General features: G+C 40.4%; 1 protein-coding gene across 1 annotated transcript; it reads right to left on the bottom strand.

Moving 5' to 3' along the window:
• On the bottom strand, positions 1–21430 carry hrob (homologous recombination factor with OB-fold). The gene is made up of 11 exons (XM_034191238.1): positions 21268–21430; positions 21067–21117; positions 19405–20367; positions 19053–19136; positions 13341–13475; positions 9249–9357; positions 955–1040; positions 687–809; positions 403–580; positions 89–177; positions 1–29 (listed from the first exon to the last, which is right to left on the bottom strand). Exons 1-10 carry the CDS (start codon positions 21268–21270, stop codon positions 122–124), a joined length of 1788 nt encoding a protein of 595 aa, XP_034047129.1. The 5' UTR covers positions 21271–21430; the 3' UTR covers positions 1–29; positions 89–121.
• Between the last annotated feature and the right edge of the window lie 1474 nt (positions 21431–22904).

Here is a 22904-nt window from a genome sequence, read left to right as displayed (position 1 = left end):
GGGGGGGGGGGGGGGGGGGTTCAGGCTACTCAGTAGCCATAATGCTACAATTATTTAATGCACCAATCTTAGTGTTTGGCAGGTGGACGCTGACTGCAGACAACCTGATGCTAAGTTTGTGTCAGAGGCTGTATGTGTCCATGGGTAACTCTCCGAGAAGTTCATCCAGGTCATCATCTGCACAACACACACACACACACACACAAAATCATGTTACACGTCTTAAACTGTGCTCATGTAAAGCACATGAGAAAAACCGTAAATGGTACATTTGGCAAATCAGGGTTTTTTGGATCAAAATCAAATTCAACGCCATTTGGGATTGTGATTGTTTTCAGTTCTAAGTTGTTTCTCTGCTGGGTTTCTGTTCCTCACACGTTATGAACGGTTCAGGAATCCCACCTGCATCCCAGCCCGTGTCCTGTGGTGCTGGTTTCCCAGCATGTTCGTGGGCACCTCCGGGGTCAGCTTGTGTTTTTTGTGAGACGTCTTCTTGGCCTTGGCCTTCATCATCGTCAAACTCCAGCTGCATTCGAGATACGGGCTCCTGGAAGGTGCTGGTTGACTGAAGCTCTGGCTCCTAAAACAGTTTAAATGGAGAACTGGCAGCTCGGTAAAAACGGATTCAAAATCTGTCAGAATGCAACGGTATTGTTCTTGTTTTCAGCTGAAGCTGCAGAGCTCACCAGCACCAGCAGAGGGAGCTGATTCGAAGTTAAACGCACTCCGTCAGGAGCGTAGATCTTCAGCAGGTTGTTGGTCGTCACGTTTAGGTAGTGGTTACGGTGGGATGGTGAAAACACACCCACCTGTCCAAACCGAGACAGGAGACAAATACCAGAAAAGGAAGAAGAAGAAAAAATATATCAGAATCTTGTCTGTACAAGAAGGAAAAATACGTCGGCCCACTGTGTTGTTGAAACTTAGCTTCATGATCAACATCCTGCATCTCACCTGTTTGAGCAGCAGTACAGCTCCAACCTTTAGATCCTCTAGTCTGTCCTCCAGGAGGCGCCGGTGTACCGTCCCCTGAATCTCTCCTGCAGTTAAAACAAAACAAAGGGTCAACTGTCACTTTAAAAATGACAAAAAAAAAAAGTGCTAAGTAATTAGAAATTGTTTGTGTATATAGAAATTTATTTTTATGCAGTTTCTTAAGTGACTGGTGAGCAGTGGGTCACCTCTCTGAGTCTGCTCTGCTTGAGGTTTCTTCCTCATTATCACCAGGAGGAGTTTTTTTATGACAACGGTCACCTGTGTGCTTTCTCATGGGGGTTGGTAAAGTTAGACCTTACCCACATCAGGCTATTGTGATTTGGAGCTACATAAATAAACTGAAGATGTGTTACATACATCTATCTCCAGTTTCAGCGCCCAAAATTTTTGCATTTTTAGATTTCGAACCCAAGGCAGTTATGCTAGTGCGGTGGACATGGCAATGCCCATCACCCAGAAAAAGGAAGTATTTTGAAGAGGTCACACTGACCTCCAGAAAAGTTTGAAGGTTATTATGGTTATTACATTATTAACATAATTTGATTTTTCTCTGCTGCAAAACAACACAATAAAATTTTAATGTACCTTTTTGTGATGGCCAGCATTTCTAAATTTGGTCAACACCTCTCAATTCACGAGGCTCAACAGTTGCTTTCAGATCTTTCTCCACGTCAAAGTAAGACTGACGTGAAGAACAGACAGACGATTAAATTTATGTCATGTCTTTAATGCAACAATTTTACAAGTCTTAACAGCAAGAAAGTTCTTATAACGTAAGACAATACAAAATGCTATCTGCGTTCCTTTAAGAACAGCAAAGACATGTTTTTTTTTTATACACATTTTTGAAAATGCTTTGTTGTACTTTATTCAGTGGTGGGCACAGATAACCAAAAAATTAACTTCGATAACAGATAATCAGATAACTGAAAAGTTATCTTCGATAAAGCTGAAACAATAAACCATCCAAAAAATGTATCGGAAGTTACAGATAATCGATAAATTCCAGTATTGTCTCCGGTACACTTGCAACTACATACTAACAAGCTGATTTTGAGTTTTAACACCACAATCCCTTTTGGAAGCATCAAAAGCGACGACAGACCCAAGAAATGAGTCAACACTTCTGTCTTTGAGCGGCCCTGCCCCTTGCTGGAAGCTCCAGTTTACTACATGGCTTCCAACACAGAAGCAAATGAGAGGAGCCACAAAGCTCAACTCTCTACCCAATCACAGTACTTCCGTCAGGCGGAGGTCTTGTAAAATAAAGCAGTGCTGAGTTATGGTTTGGTGTATAAATAAAATGAATACTGATAGAATAACTCCATTAATGTCAATTCTGTCATTTGTGCAAAGTTAAGATATAACATATATCTTTTAATGTTTAATAATACACTAATTCTGAAGTTTTGTAACAAACAGACAGATGGCATTCTGGGTAAAATGTGCCTCCGCTAATTGGTTGATTCATTCTATGTAAACCAACAAGTTAATGTGAGGTGTGTCCTGTGTTGGTGTTTACAGATAAATGTGCTTTTGTAAAATATGTCATTTTTTTTATCTGTAAAAAAAAATAAAAAATAAAATAAATAATAAAAAAAAAAAGCCAAGTTGTAATTAGATAACCGTCTGATATAACAGGTGTCAAAATAAATAGAACACTGCCATGATCAACTGGTGCCAGTGTGAGTTTTGGCCCTTTTTCAGCTGATTTTTCATTCATGCGAGAATTTTTTGGAGTTTTCAGGTTAATCGCGCGTCCCGCATCATTTAGTATACATGGAGTAACGAGCTGCGTTTAACATCTCACAACAACCTCCTGATCTGAGATTGTATGGTCAGATGAAAATCAAACCTGTTTGATATTCTGGTCGGCCGTCGTGAGGATATCCCGCTGCTGAAGCGCTACAAGTGTCCAACCGCTCGCACTCTGCCTGTGCAAACACCGCAGACCTGTCTTGTAATTTTTTTTTTTTTTTACTTTGATGTCTTCCATCGAGAGTTTTTATAAATTAAGTTTGAAAAAAAAAGCTTCTGTTTACATTTTGCTTCTGGAAACACGAGTCCGACGTGTGGTTTTTGAACGTACAATGTGTGTGAGAATATAAATCGTGCGCTCTGAACTTTTACACCGTGCGGTTCTGTGGTACAGTTTGAGCTGGAACCGAGTACAGTGATTGAAAATATCATAGTGTCTGCCCAGCTTCAGTTTGAATACTGCCATGAAAACTACTGGCCAGTAGATGGTAGTAGAGACCTTGAAAACTTGGCAAACAAAATTCCAGATAATCTGTGTTGCTACTTGCTACATTTAAGATGCATGGAATTTAATAAACGCAAACACAATAACAACGTGCATAAACCCAGAGAATATATTCATGAGAATTTTAGGCAATAGAGTTTAATGTTATCAGTGGCGCCTGATCAGAGTGTCTCAAATGCATTTCTCCTGTTGTGAACGTACTGAGACTACCCTATCACCCATAATGCACCTAGACACAGCATGTCCACACTAAAAGCTTAAAAATTAGCACATTACTGTAAAACTAAAACATATATCTGATATTTTCACTTCATAAAACTTCAGACATGACGTTAATTTAAATAACTTGTCCGAAATAAGTTTGGTTAAAATTTGAACCATGAGTTAAAAATGTATGCCTCTGGATGACATGGGTGATATTGGACGCATATCAGTATGGGGTTAAAAGAAATGAGTTTGGTTTTTTTTGTTTTTGTTTGTGACCAGTTCTCCTTTGCCTGCAGAGGATAGAGCGGTTTCTTCTAGAAGCAGTTCTCCTCTGTTTGCAGAGGGTAGAACTGCACATCTGTTCACCACGTTAACGGTCTAAAAATTATTGGACAAAAATTTATCGGAAGATAATTAGTCCGATAATGGTTTTCAAAGTTATATGAGAAGATAATCGATAATGAAAACTTTATTTCCAAAGGTTATTGGATTATCGGAACTGTGCACACACTGACTTAATTTATTTGATCTGTTATTGTTAGAATGACCTAAGCAGTTGGTCACCCCTTTGAGTCTGGTCGGCTTGAGGTTTCTTTCTTTAAAAAGGCTGGAGGGAGTTTTTCTCCCATATACAGTAACTTGCAAAAGTATTCAGCCCCTTGGTATTTCATGCATTTTAATTTATGGCATTTCAAATGCAAAACATAGATCAGGCTTCTCAATATGTTTCTAAAATTATCTTCCTTAGACTCAAACTGTAAGTAAATTTGTACAACTTGATATAAATTAATTAAAAATATAAAAGCCAAGATGATGCATTGCATAAGTAATCAGCCCCTTTGGTATAATACCTGTAAATAAGTTTAATTGCCAGTTTTCTTCAGACAAGTCAGAGGATGGATACATGAACATTTCCAAGTTACTGAATACGTATGTCTTGAACTTTATTTACATCGGTTTTGACGAAATACAAACAGTATGGCACTCTATGGTAAATTTGTGTGGATTAGACAGTTCTCAAAAACTGAGTGACTGTGCAAGAAGGAGAAGCTTGAGGAAAGCCACCAAGACACCTGGACAACCCAGAAGAAGTTAGGGCTTCTGTGGCTGTGCACAGTGCATGTTTTGCATTTTGTATCCCCAGTTATACAGCTTCATGATGAAGTGGCATAGAGGCTCGATAAACTCAGAACACACTTTAATTTACTATTGTATGAGACACTGTGATATATATATATATATATATATATATATATATATATATATATATATATATATATATATATATATATATATATATATATATATATATATATATATATATATATATACACACACACACATATACACACACACACATACATGCGGTTGTATGTAAAAGTTTGGGCACCCCTGATAATTTTCATGATTTTCCTTTGCAAATCACTGGTTGTTTTTTCAGTTAAATATATCATATAGCAGACAAACACAATGATATTTGAGAAGTGAAATGAAGCTTCTAGTATTTAGAGAAAGTGTGCAATAATAATTTAAACAAAATTAGGCAGTTGCATAAATTTAGGCACCCCTGTCATTTTATTGATTTGAATATATTTAGCACTAATTATTGGAACACAAAATTGGGGTTTGGTAAGCTTACTGACCATTGACCCCCTTACACAGGTGAATCCAATCATGAGAAAGGGTATTTAAGGTGGCCATTTGCAAATGTTTCTCCTCTTTGCATCTCTTCTAATGAGTGGCAACATGGAAGCCTCTAAACAACTCTCAAATGGCCTGAAAACAAAGATTGCTCAACATCATGTTTAAGGGGAAGGATACAAAAAGCTATCTCAGAGATTTCAGCTGTCAGTTTACACTGTGAGGAAATGGAAGACCGCAGGCAAAGTACTACTTAAGGCCCGAAGTGGCAGGCAAAGAAAAATCTCAGATAAGCTGAAGCGAATGATGGTGAGAACAGTCATAGTTAACCCACAGACCTGCTTCAAAGACCTACAACATGATCTTGCTGCAGATAGTGTCTCTGTGCATTGTTCAACTATACAGCGCACTGTGCACAAAGAGATGCTGTATGATTCTGCAATGCAGAGGAAGCCTTTTCTGCGAACACGCCACAAACAGCCCCTTGAGGTATGCTAAAGCACATTTGGACAAGCCAGCTTCATTTTGGAATAAGGTGCTGTGGACTGACAAAACTAAAATTGAGTTATCTGGACATAACAAGGGGCGGTATGCATGGCTAAAAAAGAACACAGCATTCCAGAAAATCACTTGCTACCTACAGTAAAATTTGGAGGTGGTTCCATCATGCTGTGTGGCCAGTGCAGGTACTGGGAATCTTGTTAAAGTTGAGGGTCACATGGATTCCAGAAAATATCAGCAGATTCTTGAGAACAATGTTCATGAATCAGTGACAAAGTTAAAATTGCTCGGGAGCTGGAACTTTCAACAAGACAACGACCCTAAACACTCCTCAAAATCTACTAAGGCATTCAAGCAGAGGAACAAGTACAACGTTCTGAAATGGCCATCTCAGTCCCCAGACCTCAATATTATTGAAAATCTTTGGTGTGACTGGGCTGTCCATGTTCAGAAACCAACAAACCTGACTGAACGGGAGATGTTTTGTAAAGAAGAATGGTCCAAAAAAACCTTCAACCAGGAATCCAGACTCTCATTGGAAGCTATAGGAAGCGTTTAGAGGCTGTTATTTCTGCAAAAGGTTAATCTACTAAATATTGATGCATTTTTTCTGTTGAGCTGCCCAAACTTATGCACCTGCCTAATTTTGTTTAAAGAATTATTGCACACTTTCTGTAAATCCTACAAACTTCATTTCACTTCTCAAATATCACTGTGTTTTTCTGCTATATGATATATTTAACTGAAATTGCTGATCCAAACAACTAATGATTTATAAAGGAAAATCATGGAAATCATCAGGGGTGCCCAAATGTTTACATACAACTGTACATATCAGTGTACGTATATAACATCTAAAGTCTAAAACCAATGACTTAATGTCTTGTGCATTAAATTACTTAACTGGTTAAGTGCAAACCTGCCCACATCCTCATATCTCCGTTTTACATCATCACCATAAGGCAACAACTGTAGCTGCAGATGAGTGGCTACTTAAGCAAAGGTTACAGCCCTTACAGCTGGTGGGCAGCATATTATGGACAGAATGGTTCCTTATGGTGTCAGAAGCACTTAATAGACATTCACCACTGATGCCAATCTACAGCTGTTGAATTGCTAATAAGCACTTAAGTCCAGTGGTCAGTATGTTGACTCCAGTGCTGATAATCGCTACAGCTGATGTGAGGTCTCTCTGGGTCCATGGCAACCAGTTTATCTTAGACATGAATCAGACAGAAAGGTGAAGGATTGACAAAAAGCAGGATTAGAGACATGAAAGAAATGAAGAAAAAAACTCACTGAAAATGGAAAGCAGGAAAGAGGTTCCTCTGGCAGCCAAGGTGAGACAGACCATCTGGTCTGAATGCAGTTAAACAATATGTTTATGTTTGAATTTGGGTGTGTGCTTGTAATCCGGCGTGCTGCTGTGGCTGAACCGCTCTCTGACCAGATGGAGTGCAATCAAATGAGCGATCACTGAGAAAATGTCAAATCTAACACACACACTTTTCATTATTTTGTTTCTGCACCACATTTTACAAACGCTGAGGTGTGACGTTTTCCCGACTTCTCTCTCATTTCTATGTGGCGTGCTGTGTGCTGGAAGCTGATGCACAGAGGATTTTTACAACCCCAAATCAGAAATAGTTGATGGTATGGAAAACAGGGTGCTTATACCCCCACCACACATAGCCGGAATCACGCAAAGTGGCGTCGGACTTAAGAATTGGTGCACATCCGGAAGGTGTCGGAACTCAGTTCCAAAACGTTCCAACAGCCATCTGAGGAAGTACACACAGTTGGTCAAAATTGGCCGGCGGCCCCGAGTGTGACGTACATGTTCATAACTCTCCCAGTGTCATCAAGACGGGACACCTATCCGACGGCGGTCCATGTGTATTGTGAGGACCATCTAACTGCAATTTACAGTATACAAATAATGAATGTTCATGAGTTCAATGGTATGAATATTTCATGAGGTGCAAACATTATTTGTTTTATATTACCGTGAAAATAGATCCTTGTCATTTGATATTTTATTAATTGATAAACAACAGAAAAGGGACTTACATTTTGGTGCTCCTCACTGAGGATTTGATGTCAACAGTCCAACATGAACTTTAAATAGGAGTCCAAAATTGTTCTCAGTCAACTTGCAAAAAAACAATCCTGACAATGTAGTCTGTGATGCCACTGTTGTGCCGATGGTGGCAAAATGGGATCCGAAACAATTTGAGCGCATACAAAACCTCAAGATGGATCTGGCACGGTATACCTGCTGATATGATCTGCACGTGCCACCCCTGGAGCGCAAAGGAACTGTTGAAATCTATGTGGCACGTTTCATGATGATAATTATGAATTATCCACATGTACAGTGAATGTGAACAGCGGCTATGAAACCGAAAGCTCTGTGCACTGCTGCATGCATGCCACCGCAAATCTGAACAGGCTGTTATATCCACAATAGACTTTATAGTACAGATATTTGTGCATTCCTTCCCATGGGCAATGTAAATAATGTGAACTATTGTCTCCATCATAACATGGGCAGCTATGGGCAACATGGGCACCTCTCTGTGGTGTGCAGTAATGCATCATTGCACACATCAGGCTAGGAGCTGGACGGATCTCAGGCTGTAATAAATGTTCACCTTTTAACTCTGGAGGGAATATGACATGGCACTTATGGCAGGTTGTGACAGCATTAATAAACATGAATCTCACCTCCAACAGTGGTCCAGGACTGTTTCACAGCGCAGGACATGGACATGAAGCCAGGCCAGCATCCTGCGGTTAGAATCCTCTCACCCAAAAGAAAAAAAATTAAGTCCATGTGATAATCCATCCATCGCAGTGTCCAGTGTCCAGAGTTGTGTTGTGCTCCTGCACTGGGCAAACAAGAAAAAAGAAAGTTTCCCGGAAAGGCGCTCCATCTGAGGGACTGCATGGCCCAATGCCAGCAAACTTTGGAGCAAAGCTGTCCAGTGGCAGGTGCGCGCACATACACGCTTAGTGGCCCATGCAGCATTATGCACGCACACGCATGCACGCACACACGGCGAAGTGATAATTACAGCCCCACTCGTGTGTGCGGAGCGCACATGAGCTTATGAAAAACAGCTGGGTCTGGGACCCATCGATCAATTCAAAAATGAAAATTCTTGCTGGTGCATGTCTGCAAAAACTGTTATGTCGCCTCCAGTTAATAATATAATACTAATTATTTGTGCAATAGATGTCAGCAGGCTTCATGTTGAGGTGGGCAGTACACAGTCATCGCCGGTGCGTTGGTACGATATGCATTTCATAATGTTGTCTACAACTGGATTCCTCAAAAAGTCCCATATCAAAATCTATACAAGTGACACCAGAACAGAACTCTCAGGATTCCCAAACCAGTAAAAAAAACAAAACAAAAAAAACCATATACTCTGTAAAATACAGCAAACATGAGAAATATAATGAGCTTGTCCATCTTGTGCAGTTCTGCATTAATGATGAAAAGAAAAACAGTTTGACCACTTTAAACTACCTTGGTTGTCATCATTTTTGAACTTGTCCAGGACAACTGGACAAGCGCCGATATCAAACCCTGACATTCCGACAATGACTGTGTCGCAGTCTTTGTATCCACTACCTGTCGGGTCTTTAAATACAGCCTTGGCATCAGTGTGAGTGTGGACGATGCTCTTCAGGACCACAGCCATGTTGGGAACTTTGTTTTTTGACAGTTGTTTCAGTGCAGCCTGGAGAGACAGCGAGAGAACACAAACTTCATTTCTTACTCTTGAGAATCAAAAAGTAGACTATTGCTATGCAAATGTACCAGTACTGGCACCTGTTTAATGATTATTATGAAAACACATTCATAAAAATAACAGATGGGTAGACAGGTGTGGCTTTTTAAAGGAAAGATGCTTTTGTTGTATTTTCCAGATGATAAGTCACACCTGTTACAAAAAATAAAAAGACACCTGTTGAAGAGGATGAACCCAAACACAATACCCTCCAAAAGTACTGGAACACTTGGTATTTCACACATTTTAATTTGTATATGCCATTTCAAATAAATAGAGTACAACAAATACAAAAAAAAAAAGTAATCTTCCTTAAACTCAAACTGAGTCTTATTTAATGTTTTATTCTAATTGTGTTAGCACTTTTAGCAGTAGGTCTCACAATTAATGAATAAATACGGCTCATGACTTTTACTGTCCACACCAAAAGTAAAACGTTAGGAGAACCACGCGCAGTCCCCAAAAATATGACTCAACACCTGAACCGAGGTTAATCTGTTTGCTGAAGGCGCTTCAAAGTCAAAGAAAGGGGCGTGTTCAGGCTTTTTCTGTCACACATGGTGCCACCCACGCTCCGCCCCTTTATGCATTAATGAGTTCATCCTGAATCAGTGTGGGTGGGGCTCTTAACATGACAATGCCCAGACAAGGGCGTCATTTCGGCTGTTCTGGGTCTAACTAGAAAACCAATGGATGATGTCACAGAGGTTTTGTCCAGTATATATAAAGTCTATGGTCAACACTCACCTCTAAATATAAACAAAGACGTATTTGAACATTAACCTGCAGAATATTATGCTGAAAAAACAAAACACAAAAATAGTAACATCTCAAGAATGAAACGACTCTACATTTTTCATCATGTATGTAGGACTGCTTTTTTGCATTTACGCAATATCTCTAAAATTAGAAAGGTCTTGTCTCGGAGTGATGCTGAAAAACTAATTCATGCATTTATTTCCTCTAGGCTGGACTATTGTAATTCATTATTATCATTTTGTCCTAAAAGTTCCCTGAAAAGCCTTCAGTTAATTCAAAATGCTGCAGCTAGAGTACTAACGGGGACTAGAAGGAGAGAGCATATCTCACCCATATTGGCCTCTCTTCATTGGCTTCCTGTTAATTCTAGAATAGAATTTAAAATTCTTCTTCTCACTTATAAGGTTTTGAATAATCAGGTCCCATCTTATCTTAGGGACCTCATAGTACCATATCACCCCAATAGAGCGCTTCGCTCTCAGACTGCAGGCTTACTTGTAGTTCCTAGGGTTTGTAAGAGTAGAATGGGAGGCAGAGCCTTCAGCTTTCAGGCTCCTCTCCTGTGGAACCAGCTCCCAATTCGGATCAGGGAGACAGACACCCTCTCTACTTTTAAGATTAGGCTTAAAACTTTCCTTTTTGCTAAAGCTTATAGTTAGAGCCCTCTGAAAACAAAAGTACAGGTCAGGAAAATATTTATATGGGAGATATTTAAGAGTTGCAATTTAAAAAAAACAGGTGCACTTGGAGCACAAGGATTCGAACGAGTAGCTATTCAAACAAATTTTTTTCTGTAGAAGAAATATTTTGTTTGCATAAGTTGCAAAGATACTTCCCCATACAATAACTTAAATATGGATAAACTAAACTATAATATAATGTTAAGACATCTGTGATGTACTAAATGTCTTATTTTGCTTATTATTCTTATTGACTTTATTTTTTAACAAACATGATCAATATGTTCTTTCCAAGACAGTTTCTCATCTATCCACACACCCAAATACATGTAGATGAGAACCTTGATATTATTTCATTATCAATGCAAATTTTAATTAGACTATGATTACATTTTTTATTGCCACCAAATAACATAAAATTAGACTTTTTATATTCAACGATAATCTATTGGCTTTGAACCAGATTGAATATTTCAAATGATCATCATTTAAAATACTAACCAAACTATCTATATCTTTGGTGGAAATAAAAAGATTAGTATCATCAGCAAACAACATTGGGAATGTAGTAGTAGAAACAGATGCAAAATCATTAATATATATTGTAAACAATAACAGTCCCAAAATTTAACCTTGAGGTACTCCACACTCTATAGAATTGATACGAGTCCAGATTTAGAAAAACATACTGTTTTCTCTCAGATAAATAATTACTAAGCCATGTATGTACAGTTGAATTAAATCCATATTTATTTAACTTTGAGAGCAAAATTTCATGATTTACTGTATCAAATGCTTTTGAAAGGTCTAAGAACACACAAATACCAAATTCATTATTTTCCAAAGCTAAATGAATTCTATCCAATAGTGCGATCAAAGCCATATAAGTTCAATGATTTTTCCAAAATCTATATTGCTAATTATATAAAATTGAGTTCTTAAACAAATGATTAATCTTTTATAAACAAGTTTCTCCAAGATCTTTGAAAAACATGGCAAGACTAAAACAGGGCGATAATTTGAAAAAGATGCAGAATCACCTTTTTTAAATAAAGGTATGACTTTAGCAATCTTTAAACCAGAAGGCACTATGCTTGTTTTCAAAGACAAAGAAAAAATGTGTAAGTGGTTCAGAAATTTCATGTATAACAGATTTAACAACAGATGTACTTATTCCATTATGGCCAGCTCCAGATGGACGTAGGCCAGCAATGATTTCACAAACCTCATTGGAATTTGTGGGTTCAAATTCACCCACAGAAGGAAATGAACCTTTAATGTAATCAACCAGATTTATATTTGTGGAGTCAATTTTCTTTGCAAGAGAAGCACCAACATTTGAAAAGAAATTATTAAACTTGCAAGCAATATCAAAGGGATCAGCCTGCAGCAAACATAAGTATTGTAACATCTGAGACCATAAGACTAAAAGCTGCATTCGAAGATACTATAGGGCGCTGTGGCTGCAGTAAGTCAACAACAAGCCTGGCCGGGTAGAACAAGCTGCAACGCCATTTTGAATCTATGTTTAGGTAGTTGAAGTAACGCCATGGCGCTAAAACGGACAATTAAAAGCATCCAAAAGTATTTATAAGATAGGACTGTTTCAACCACGGGTTACAGAAAGTGGGAGCTGTTAGATCTGGCGTAGAGAGCAGATAAGATTGTCCTGCCGGCAAAAGAAGACGACAATCAGAAACAGGAATACCAATCATTTCATTTATTTTTTTTTATATAGCGCCAAATCACAACAAGGTTGCCTCAAGGCGCTTCACACAAGTAAGGTCTAACCTTATTAACCCCCAGCGCAACAGTGGTAAGGAAAAACTCCCTCTGAGGAAGAAACCTCAAACAGACCAGATTCAAAGGGGTGACCCTCTGCTTGGGCCATGATACAGACACAAATTACAAAACAATTCACAAAACGAACAACAAGAGCCAACTGACAATCAAATTGTAAACTGACTTTTTTGGTGGCCCTACAACACATCTTCATCTTCACCCACTGATATCTTAATTTAGCTTGACAAGTTTTGTGTGGAAATGGGTGAAATGTATGTAATACCTTGAAGCCATCTGTGCTACGGAAGGTTTCTTTTCTTGTCGATCGATTTTTTATAACAAATGCCCAACAGTTATACCTAGGCATGCCTATAATCTAATTATTTTAAAAGACTGATCAAATTTAAGCATAATCTGTCATTTCTGTGGGCGAAATGTCCCATACCACCGACCCGGGCTTCTGAGCTCTGGATACCCAAAAACTGTCCGGGTCTCAACTTTTACATCTGGGTATCACAAAAGCAGCATGTGCGCACAAACGATCAACCGCAGTGCCCCTAGTATCTTCGAATGCGACAATTAAAGCTAATATAAGAGTCTCACCAGATGACTCAATTAATCATTAAAATAACTGACACAAAGAAAATTACAGTTCCAGCCCTTTTTTATGTTTGTAACTAAACAACAAAACGTGTGTAAAGGCAAACTCACCTTACGTAGCACCATGACCACACTATAGGAATACAGGAAGCAGGAAGGGTTCCTTTCATCCAATCCCATTTCTGCCTTCATTGCCGCCCAAGCACCACCGCTGAACTCGTATTCCTCAGATTGTGAGCTCGGACCCTTTAAATGAAATCACACAGTTCAGCATCAATAGCAAATACGTGTAGAAGTACGTAACCTTATGATCATGTGACCTATATTGGCCAATGAGAGCGATACTACCAGTACGTACGAATAGAATTTCACTATATGAATATGGTTATGTATGAATAGCCACTGCCTTCAGAATAATGCCGATTTTGGTATGTCACAGCATCTTTCACTTCAGCGTGTTTGGTGACAGTGCAGTCCAAATACTGTTGCAATTTATTTGAAATGGAAATTTCAAATGAAATTGCATTGAATGAATTTCTCTCTTGAGTTATCAGCATATGTACCGCATATTTTTGACTAACTAGGTGCTACACAGTTGTCTGGCAACAGGGCTCTCGAGCTCCTGAGCAGACCTGAAGAGAGGCATCAAAGAGGCCAAGTCGAACTACAGGAGGAAAATTGAGGACCACCTGGACAGCAATAACAGCAGGCAGGAGTGGCAGGGAGTCCAGCAACTCACCAACTACAGGACCAACCCTGGAGCTGCTCAAGGCGATACCGCACTGGCAGAGGAGCTGAAACTCTTCATTGAGGTGGAGCCACCAGAGGCAGCTACACTACACTCCACGGTCCACAGCAGCCCTACCCTCATAGTGGAGGAGCGTGAGGTCAGGCGCACACTGCGGGCCGTCGAACCAAGAAAGGCTGCTGGACCTGATGGCGGCTCAGGACGGGTGTTAAAGGACTGCGCAGAGCAGCTGGCTAGAGTCTTCACCAGGATTTTTAACCAGTCCCTGTCCCAGTCCACTGTCCGGTCCTGCCTGAAGTCCTCCACCATAATCCCCCTGCCCAAGAAACCTCACATCTCCAGCCTTAATGACTACCGGCCAGTTGCACTCACCCCAGTGGTGATGAAATGTTTTGAGAAACTGGTCAGGGGTTACATCACATCACTCCCACCCCACAGTTTTGACCCCCACCAGTTTGTGTACAGAGCAAACAGATCAACAGAGGACACTGCAATCACAGCCCTTCGTGCTGCACTGTCCCACCTGGAGCAACAGGGAAGCTATGTGCGGCTGCTCTTTGTTGACTACAGCTCTGCATTTAACACCGTCCTCCCTCACAAACTGGTGGACAAAGTGGGCGTCTTAGGTCTCCCACACTGCACCTGCATGTGGATCAACAGCTTCCTGTCTGGATGCAGCCAGAGAATCAGAGCGGGCCACCACACATCTACAGCACTCAGCCTCAGCACCGGCGCCCCACAGGGCTGTGTGCTGAGCCCCCTGCTCTACGTCCTCTACTCTATGACTGCACCCCCACCCACCACAGTAACACCATCGTCAAGTTTGCGGACAACACCACAGTGGTGGGCCTCATCTCCAGAGGGGATGAGTTTGCCTACAGGAATGAGGTGCAGCAGCTAATAGGGTGGTGCAGGGAGAATAACCTGCTCCTCAACTAGGGATGGGTATCGAGAACCGGTTCCTTTCGGGTATCGTTAAGAAATTATTCGATCCACCAACATCAATAAGCTTTTTGCTTAACGATTCTGTTATCGGTCCTTCAGAGTCTGTAATCAACTTTTCTGCAGTGCGGCTTTGCCTTGAACCTTGAACCAATCGAAGCAGTGGTTCACAGTGCTTCGATCTATTGCTTCGCTTATGCATTTTTTTATTTCGCTGTATCTTAATTTTCCCCCGGTAAAACCCTAAAGAGCATACGTCTGAGTATTATTTACCTTTTTTATGTTAAACTGACCTGTTATGGTCTTTTGAAACAGTTGCTAGATGTATTTTATAGCTTAAAAACGGGAGCCATGCTAACGCGTTAGCATGTCTATGGCATTTTCAATGTTAAAAATTAGCGTTAAGCAGTTGCAGCTATCATCACGTTCGTGCATTTTTCTGTATAAGCGTTTGTTGTCGTAAAAGAGTCAAATGTATTACAAATTGTAATGTTTTTTTTTAATTTATTTTTGTTTCTATATTAATAATCTAATGATTAGTTATATACAATTTTAGAGAAAGAGACAAGAAGAACCTGAATAGAAACACAACAGAAAATATAAAAACAATGAACATACATAAATAAATACATAAATACATATAGAAATAAATAAGTGTTTCGTGTGAACACCTAGTGACTCTCACACCTCCATTTCATCCCTGTCTTATTTAAGTTTAATGACAGTTTGTTTCGGTCAAACCATATTCTCAGTGTGTTAATTTCTTCAGTGATTTCCTCCAGAACTATCTGACAAGCTAGAAAACTGCTGCAACCTTGTAAGAGCAGAATACTACTGGAATGAATTTGAATAAGTTGTTTTTTTTTTCTCACCTAAATGGATGCTGCACTCACTGCACTTTATTGTCTGGAATAGTCCCAGATTGCATTTCAGAGCTTCTAGAATTCAAACATTTTCGTGCAGGTGGTGTTGGGGGTAATTTTGGGTTTCAGCTTTTTTTGTTTTTCACCACTTTCATCCCTGAATATGTCAATCGTGAGTCACTTTTGTGCAGATTAAAGTTACTAACTGGGACTCCTGTCTTGTTGCAAGAAACGAGACTCGTCCTCCGTTCTGTTCACACAGCTCCAAATGCTGCGCGGCTCTCTGCAGAGTCAAGTTAGAACGATAGAATCCAGTCGGAATTAATAACTTCAAAGCGAAACACCGTTTTGTTTATTTTTATTTATATCCAGAGATCAAGGATACAGTGACCAATTTCATATTTATTTAAGACTCAATAAAATACATAGAAAACCTGTAAAGCCTACTTTTAGTACAAAATCCACAAGAGGTATCGATAAGGGAATCGATAAGGAACCGGATCAATAAGCGGAATCGATAATGGCATCGATAAAATCTTAGCAATACCCATCCCTATCCTCAACATCTCAAAAAACCAAGGAGCTGATAATAGACTTCAGGAAGAAAAAAAAAAACAGACATTACGCCAATGATTATCAGCGGGGACAGTGTGGAGTGTGTGGCAGACTCCTGCTTCCTGGGAGTCCACACTGTGGAAAATGTGTCCTCTGAGCTGGTGAAAAAGGCCCAACAGAGACTGCACTTCCTGAGGGCGCTCAGGAAGAACAACATCACACAGAGACTGCTGGTGTCCTTTTACCAGTGTTCCATAGAGAGCACACTGATATAATGTATGTGTGTGTGTGGTACAGCAGCTGCACAGTGGCTCAGAGAAAAGCACTCCAGAGGGTCATCAACATGGCCCAGAAGATCATCGGCTGCCCTCTCCTCACTCTGGAAGAACTACATCGATCCCACTGTCTCAAAAAGCCAAGAACATTATGAAGGATATTTTACACCCTGGTCACTCACTGTTTGATCTGTTACCGCCAGGCAGACGGTACAGATCAATCAAAATAAGGACAAACAGATTCAGACACAGCTGTTACCCCACAGCAATAACCACACTCAATAAAGCCAAAATGTAATACTGCTGCTGGTACAACTAAGGAACTGTGCAATTAATGTTCAACGTTTGGTTGAGTGTTCGCTGGTTTGTATTATAATTATTTGAAGAGTTCAGATGTAAAACCCAGTAAGTATTTTTTTTTTTTTTAATGGAGAAAAATGCAGCTGAAAATGGAGATTTAAAGGAAACCATATTTGGAAATGCACAGACTTTCATCAATAAAATGAAAAGTCTGTTCAAATTCTTTCATATTTTGCACACTGACGGTCCCCTTGACAGCCAAGTACATGTTGGCCTCAACTAAAAATGTATGGTTTTGGAGATACTCGGTTATGCATCTGAACTCTTCATTTATTTAGATAGATTTATATTTATTTTTTATGCTTTTATAGTTTTAGAGTCTTGTAGTTGTATATGACCTGAATGTTGTTGCATGTTGCACTGACTGGTGTAGCATTTTTAATTTCATTGTACATGTTACAATGACAAAGATTCTATTCTATGATGATTACAAGTATTGAGTACCTAATAGCCCATCATTTATTCACACAAAATGCCAGATCTAAACATATGAACATCAAATATTATAGTTATACAGTAGCAAATATGTCATGATAAAGAATAAGTTAAAAAAAAATTGCAGTATTAACAGTACTGCATAATCAATGCCATGACATTGCTTTAATACTATTATGTTGTCCAGCCCTATATGAATGCAAACGGTAGAACTGTAAATTCTATCACCATTTTTCCCCCACGTCAATTATGCATTCTGTAACAAGCACATGTGCACTTTCTAACTTTAAACATGTCTAACGTAGAAAAAAAAGGCCAAACAATGATGGGGTGCAGCAGATCACACTTGATCTGTGATCCGTACGGACCCCCCCCCCCCACACACACACACACATTTCAGAACGTATGTAAGTCATGGATTAATGAGTTTACATCAGTGCGATTTTTTGTTTTTAGTGTAATAACTGTTAATTTTGATGCAGTTGTGGTAACAATAAATGAAATAAATAAATGGAAGAAATGAAGAATTGAAATGCAGCTGCTCTGTGCACGCACACCCTGCTTAAAATAAAAGGCGGCCTCGTGGAGAGGCTATAAGCTCCCACTGAACTCAAACAGGCTCAGTGCAAAAAGAATCTCCATTGACGCTAAGAGTTGTCCTCTCTTCCCTGTGCAGTCAGGAGCGTCATGGTCAAAGCGCTTGCAGGTGGCTGCAAGTCCACAGCTCCGAACAAATAACGAGTATTCCTCAGTGTTTATGAGCATCTTGATATGGGTTAGATGAATGTATTTATCCGGAAAAGACTATAAATAAAATTATTCTAAGTACCTTCTCATCAGACAATATAGACATGCTCATCTCTTCTTAGAAAAAGTTATAAACTCATTAGTTTCTACTTTTCTCTCTTTTTTTTGTACTACTAGGAGCGCTGTGACCAATACATTTGCACCCCCCCCGCCAAGACAAAACCAAACCAACTTTTTTAGGTTCCTTAGATGACCCCAAAACACAATCAGGATGTTCCCAAAAATAAAAACTGTCCTCAAACCAGTTAGCCAAGATGGCGTCCAAGATGGCCGCTAAAATGTTTTGGGGTTTTTTCACTAAAACACCTTTACACAACATATAAACAACATAAATATTACAGAGATTCAATGGGAAGACCATTGCAGGTCCCAGCAAACTCATTTGTGCCTAAACTAAATTAATTCATGGGTTTAAGATTCAAAATGGCGTCCAAAATGGCCGCCAATAGACCCTTATTAAAATGCGTAGTAGGAAGCTGTTTTTTTGACATTCATCGATACTGTTCATGTTGGAATTTAAAACAAGTATTTTATTTTAAAACATTCTGGAAAGCACTGGACACCTTGTTTTCATTCAGAACCACAGACAAAATTTATTTATTTTCATGACTAATGTAGTTACTTTTTAAAAAGAAAAACAAAGTAGCATTCATGCTCCCCCCCCAAAAAAATGATCTGCTCCGTGGCTTAAAAAAAAAAAACATGTCTCAGAGCCGAACTGTGTCTTTTGGAATCCGTGACACCCCTAATAGATATGATCTATCTTCAAAGAGAAAACAAAAATCTATATCAAGCTAATAAATAAATAAGAATTTGCCCATTTGGCCCATTTTGTTACCTGGCTTGGCAATCGGGCCACAGCACCATGAGCAGGAGTCTGAGGAACAGACACGATGATGTCATCCAGACTCTGGCCCTGCGGCTGACAGACAACATTTAAATTATCACATGGCAGTAAGGTGGAAAAACAAACACATTACCAATACTTTTTCCCCCAGGACAGACATTTTATTTGTACTTCATCTACAACTCCTCTTAAGAGCAGTTATTCCTGACAAAAGTTTACACAGATGACCTTGGGACTGCTCTGCTGTATTTTCATGCTCAAACTCTCAGTCGGCAGCACTAAACTAACACACCCAGACAAAACCCAGTCAGTGTGTGGCTGCTTTTCAATGCATGACACTAACCTGCTGTGGCAGGAGCCCGGCGGGGCCGGGGAAGCGACGGGTTCTCGGCTGATCACAGTCAGAGCATGGCCTCTTCCTGGGAAGCTTAGTAGAGGCAGACACCAACTGCACCAGGCGATTGGTGAGGACCGGCATGTGGAGGGGGCGGCAGGTGAGGCTGGGGGAGCTCAGAGCGGAGGACGCTGCTGCTGCCGCCGCTGGGGAAACAGTCTCAAAAAGGCCTCGGCTCTGATGACAGGGCCCTGGAGTTGCCCATGGTCTCTGTGGCTGCTGGTGACTTTTTGAACAGGAAGTGGGAGTGGTGGCAGTAAGCCCACGGAAAATGACGGGACTTTGCTGAGGACGCGACGGAACAATAGGGCAGGAACTCGGGGACTGCACAGTGGAAAAGGTACGAGAAGGCAGTTTAAGATGAGATGATCCAAACGAGTGGTCTGCAGCACTGGGCTCACTCAGACTTCCACCACATAATGTGAGAGCAGCGCCACACGCTGGCGACTTTTTTTCTGAAGAAGCAGACCCGAATAGGGCTGACGATGGGAACGGAACAGGGGGCTGAAGTGACTGTCCTACCTGGCGGTCGCACTCTTCCAGTTCAGCCAGGTCAATATCCCAGTCGTCAAAATCGTCCTTTGGAACAGAGGAGGGCTTCTGTGGCCCTCCAGCACTAACACGACTCTGTTGTGGTGCCAATTTTGAGTCAGAGCCCCTCAGGGCAGGAGGGTGGGGCGAGACGGAGAGCTGTCTGACTTCGACAGCGGCAGGTTGTGCGAGCACACTGCTCCTTGCTGTAGTGCCGTTACAGACCACAGGTGATCTCTGTCCAGTTTGCTCGAGGCAGTTTTTCTCCATGTGTCTTTGAGCGACAGAGGAAGCACGCAGCGCACAGGGAGACCCTGCACCAGTCATCACACCGGCTGGTTTGGATGCTGAGGAGACAATCCACTCTGTCTCAAGCAGGTCCTGAAGAAAAAAAGAGCTCCAATATGTAAAAGGTTATTTTAGGCATCTACTGCAGCATTCCAGAGATACAAATCATGATTAAGAGCTCAAAGTGCACAGTCTCAATGTGAATTTCAGCATATTTCCATCCATATTCTAACTTAAAAGCGCTCTCATTTCGATTTTTGCACTAAAAATCATAGGGTGTTGTGGGAAAATTACAGTGCATTTATGGAGATGTGAGGCCAACGGATGACAGATGATCAGGGTTTGCATTACACCGAGTCCTGGGGCATAGTAGGTATTGAAAATGTGAGTCCCCAGGCCCTGTCCAGATTCACAGCACCTCGAGGCGGCTTTGCTGCCTCGAGGTGCCCAATTAAAATCAACCAACAATTTGCATCACTTTTTATCCAAACTGGAGCAACTTTAACTTTTGGCACCTGTACAAACTGAAACTGACCTTTGTCACAAGGTTTGAACATTCAGTCTTAGGTGTTCCAAATTATACCTTTTTTACAATCTTTATGATCAAATAATCTGGTATATTTTCAATATGATTGGAGCATTTTTAAAATGTTGGCCCATGGGTAATCCTTCATTGACTCCTATCTGGCTTCAGATACCAGCCTGGGATGGCCACCGTACAGTTTGTATTCTAAGTGTTGTTTAGTCCCCATATGTGGAGAGATTAGAATCAGGTGTGTTAAAGTCGATCACCTCATCATCGAAATCTTCGGCGATGCTGAACAGCCCACTTAACTTGCAAGTCTGTAACATAAGATTTAACACTCACAGTCTTCACAGGAAATAAATCAATGGATCAGGAGAGAAAGCACGATACTTTAACAGATTTATCGTGTCACGCACCAACTTCTGGATAGCTTCATTAGCTCCGTGTGGTTCGTTTATTGGACTTACCATCGCGACGGCGTGTTTCTGATACCTTTACACACACACACTAAATTCCGTAAAACACCCGACGCAATTCAGAAGTTGTGGATAAACACGCATATTTATATTTAGTTTAATATTTCACACTGATGTGGAAAAAACATAAGAGGACTATGAGGGGACCGCCACGTTCAAACTGTACGTAATGACGTAGCCACACTTTTCGCCAAGCCTTTGGAAGCTCAGCAAGAGGCTTCACTCCCAAACACATCCGGAAGCGATCTTCTTCTTTTTCCTTCTTGAATGGTTGTTGGCAAACAACCGCTGTCGCCTCCTGGTGGTAAGGAATGTGGGTCAAACTCGAATAATCAGCATTTCAAGCAGTCAAAGTAAATACATACCGCATTTTTGTTATGCTGGCTGAGCGAGAATGCAATATTTTCAGACTAAAATAACACAAGAAAATGTAGAAAAATGCTCCGAAATTCAGGGGGAAAACATTAATTCAAGCACAGGTAGTTGTCTCAATAAATGTCTTGCAAAATGAGAAAACGCTTCAAAAAAAAAAAACAAAAAAAAAAAACACGAATATAACAGCACATGCAAGGATTTAATATTTTAGATTGAACCAGCAGGACCTTCGTGATGGGAACGACGGTGGGAATCGAACCCACGCGGCTCGCACAAAAGACCGTTCCTCTACCAAGTCAACGAAAGGGGAATTCCCGCATTAGCCAAGCTGGCGGGAACGTCTTTTCAATTGGGACCCGGGACTTTCATCCCGCTACAATAATTTATTTTATTTACTAATTTACTATGTGTCAACTGCAAAGTCACAGAGTGCACGCGAAAGCACAAATGAAGCGCAAATAGCCGCAACATAAGAGCAACATACAGTATATACAGGTTTTTGCCTGGAGCACTTTACTGACGTCTGCTGTTCAATGCATTGCAGGTAAAATAAAAAGAATGAATTAAGTGTAATAAAGTAAAGCAGAGATAAAGATAAGAGTGCCAAAATACATGAAATACAAGAATCCTCTTTTTTGTGTGTGTAGTTCGTATGTTCTTTGTGCCGTGGCTGCTTACAGCTGTGTTTTTGCAAATATTGTATGCAGCAGACAAGTTTAAATTGCTGGACGTACTGTAGGTCATACTATATGTTTGCCTTCACAGTGTTTGCAATCATGTTCTCAATTTGTAAGACATTTTTTAATGCAAATATCTGTTGCTGATGTAGGTGTTGTGGAAGTGTTGTGGTCTCTCCAGGCGATTGTACTTTCTCAGCCCCCCCCCCCCCCCCCCCCACACACACACACACACACACACACACACACACACACACACACACACACACACACACAGCCCTCCTTTCGTTAGTAAAAACGATAACACGTTATGAACAAACACCATCAGATTTTAGCTTGTTCTTCAAGACAAGATTTCTATCTTGACGCTACTTTCGTGTCTTTGGTTTAATCAACCGTTGTGAGGAGAGCAATGCTGGCTCGATACTGCCATCTGATGACCATGTTTAGGTATTGCACGTATCAGTTTGCATTCTGAGCTATTATTATCTGGAACTGAACTTGATTTTGAGCAACATTCCCGTGACTGTCCACAGAGAAAAGACATTTAATTTGCCAGTGGCTCCGTAAGTTTAA

The sequence above is a fragment of the Thalassophryne amazonica genome, chromosome 16, assembly GCF_902500255.1.
Source record: "Thalassophryne amazonica chromosome 16, fThaAma1.1, whole genome shotgun sequence".
In the NCBI taxonomy this organism is placed as follows: Eukaryota; Metazoa; Chordata; class Actinopteri; order Batrachoidiformes; family Batrachoididae; genus Thalassophryne; species Thalassophryne amazonica.
This window is presented reverse-complemented; position numbering and strand designations above follow the sequence as displayed.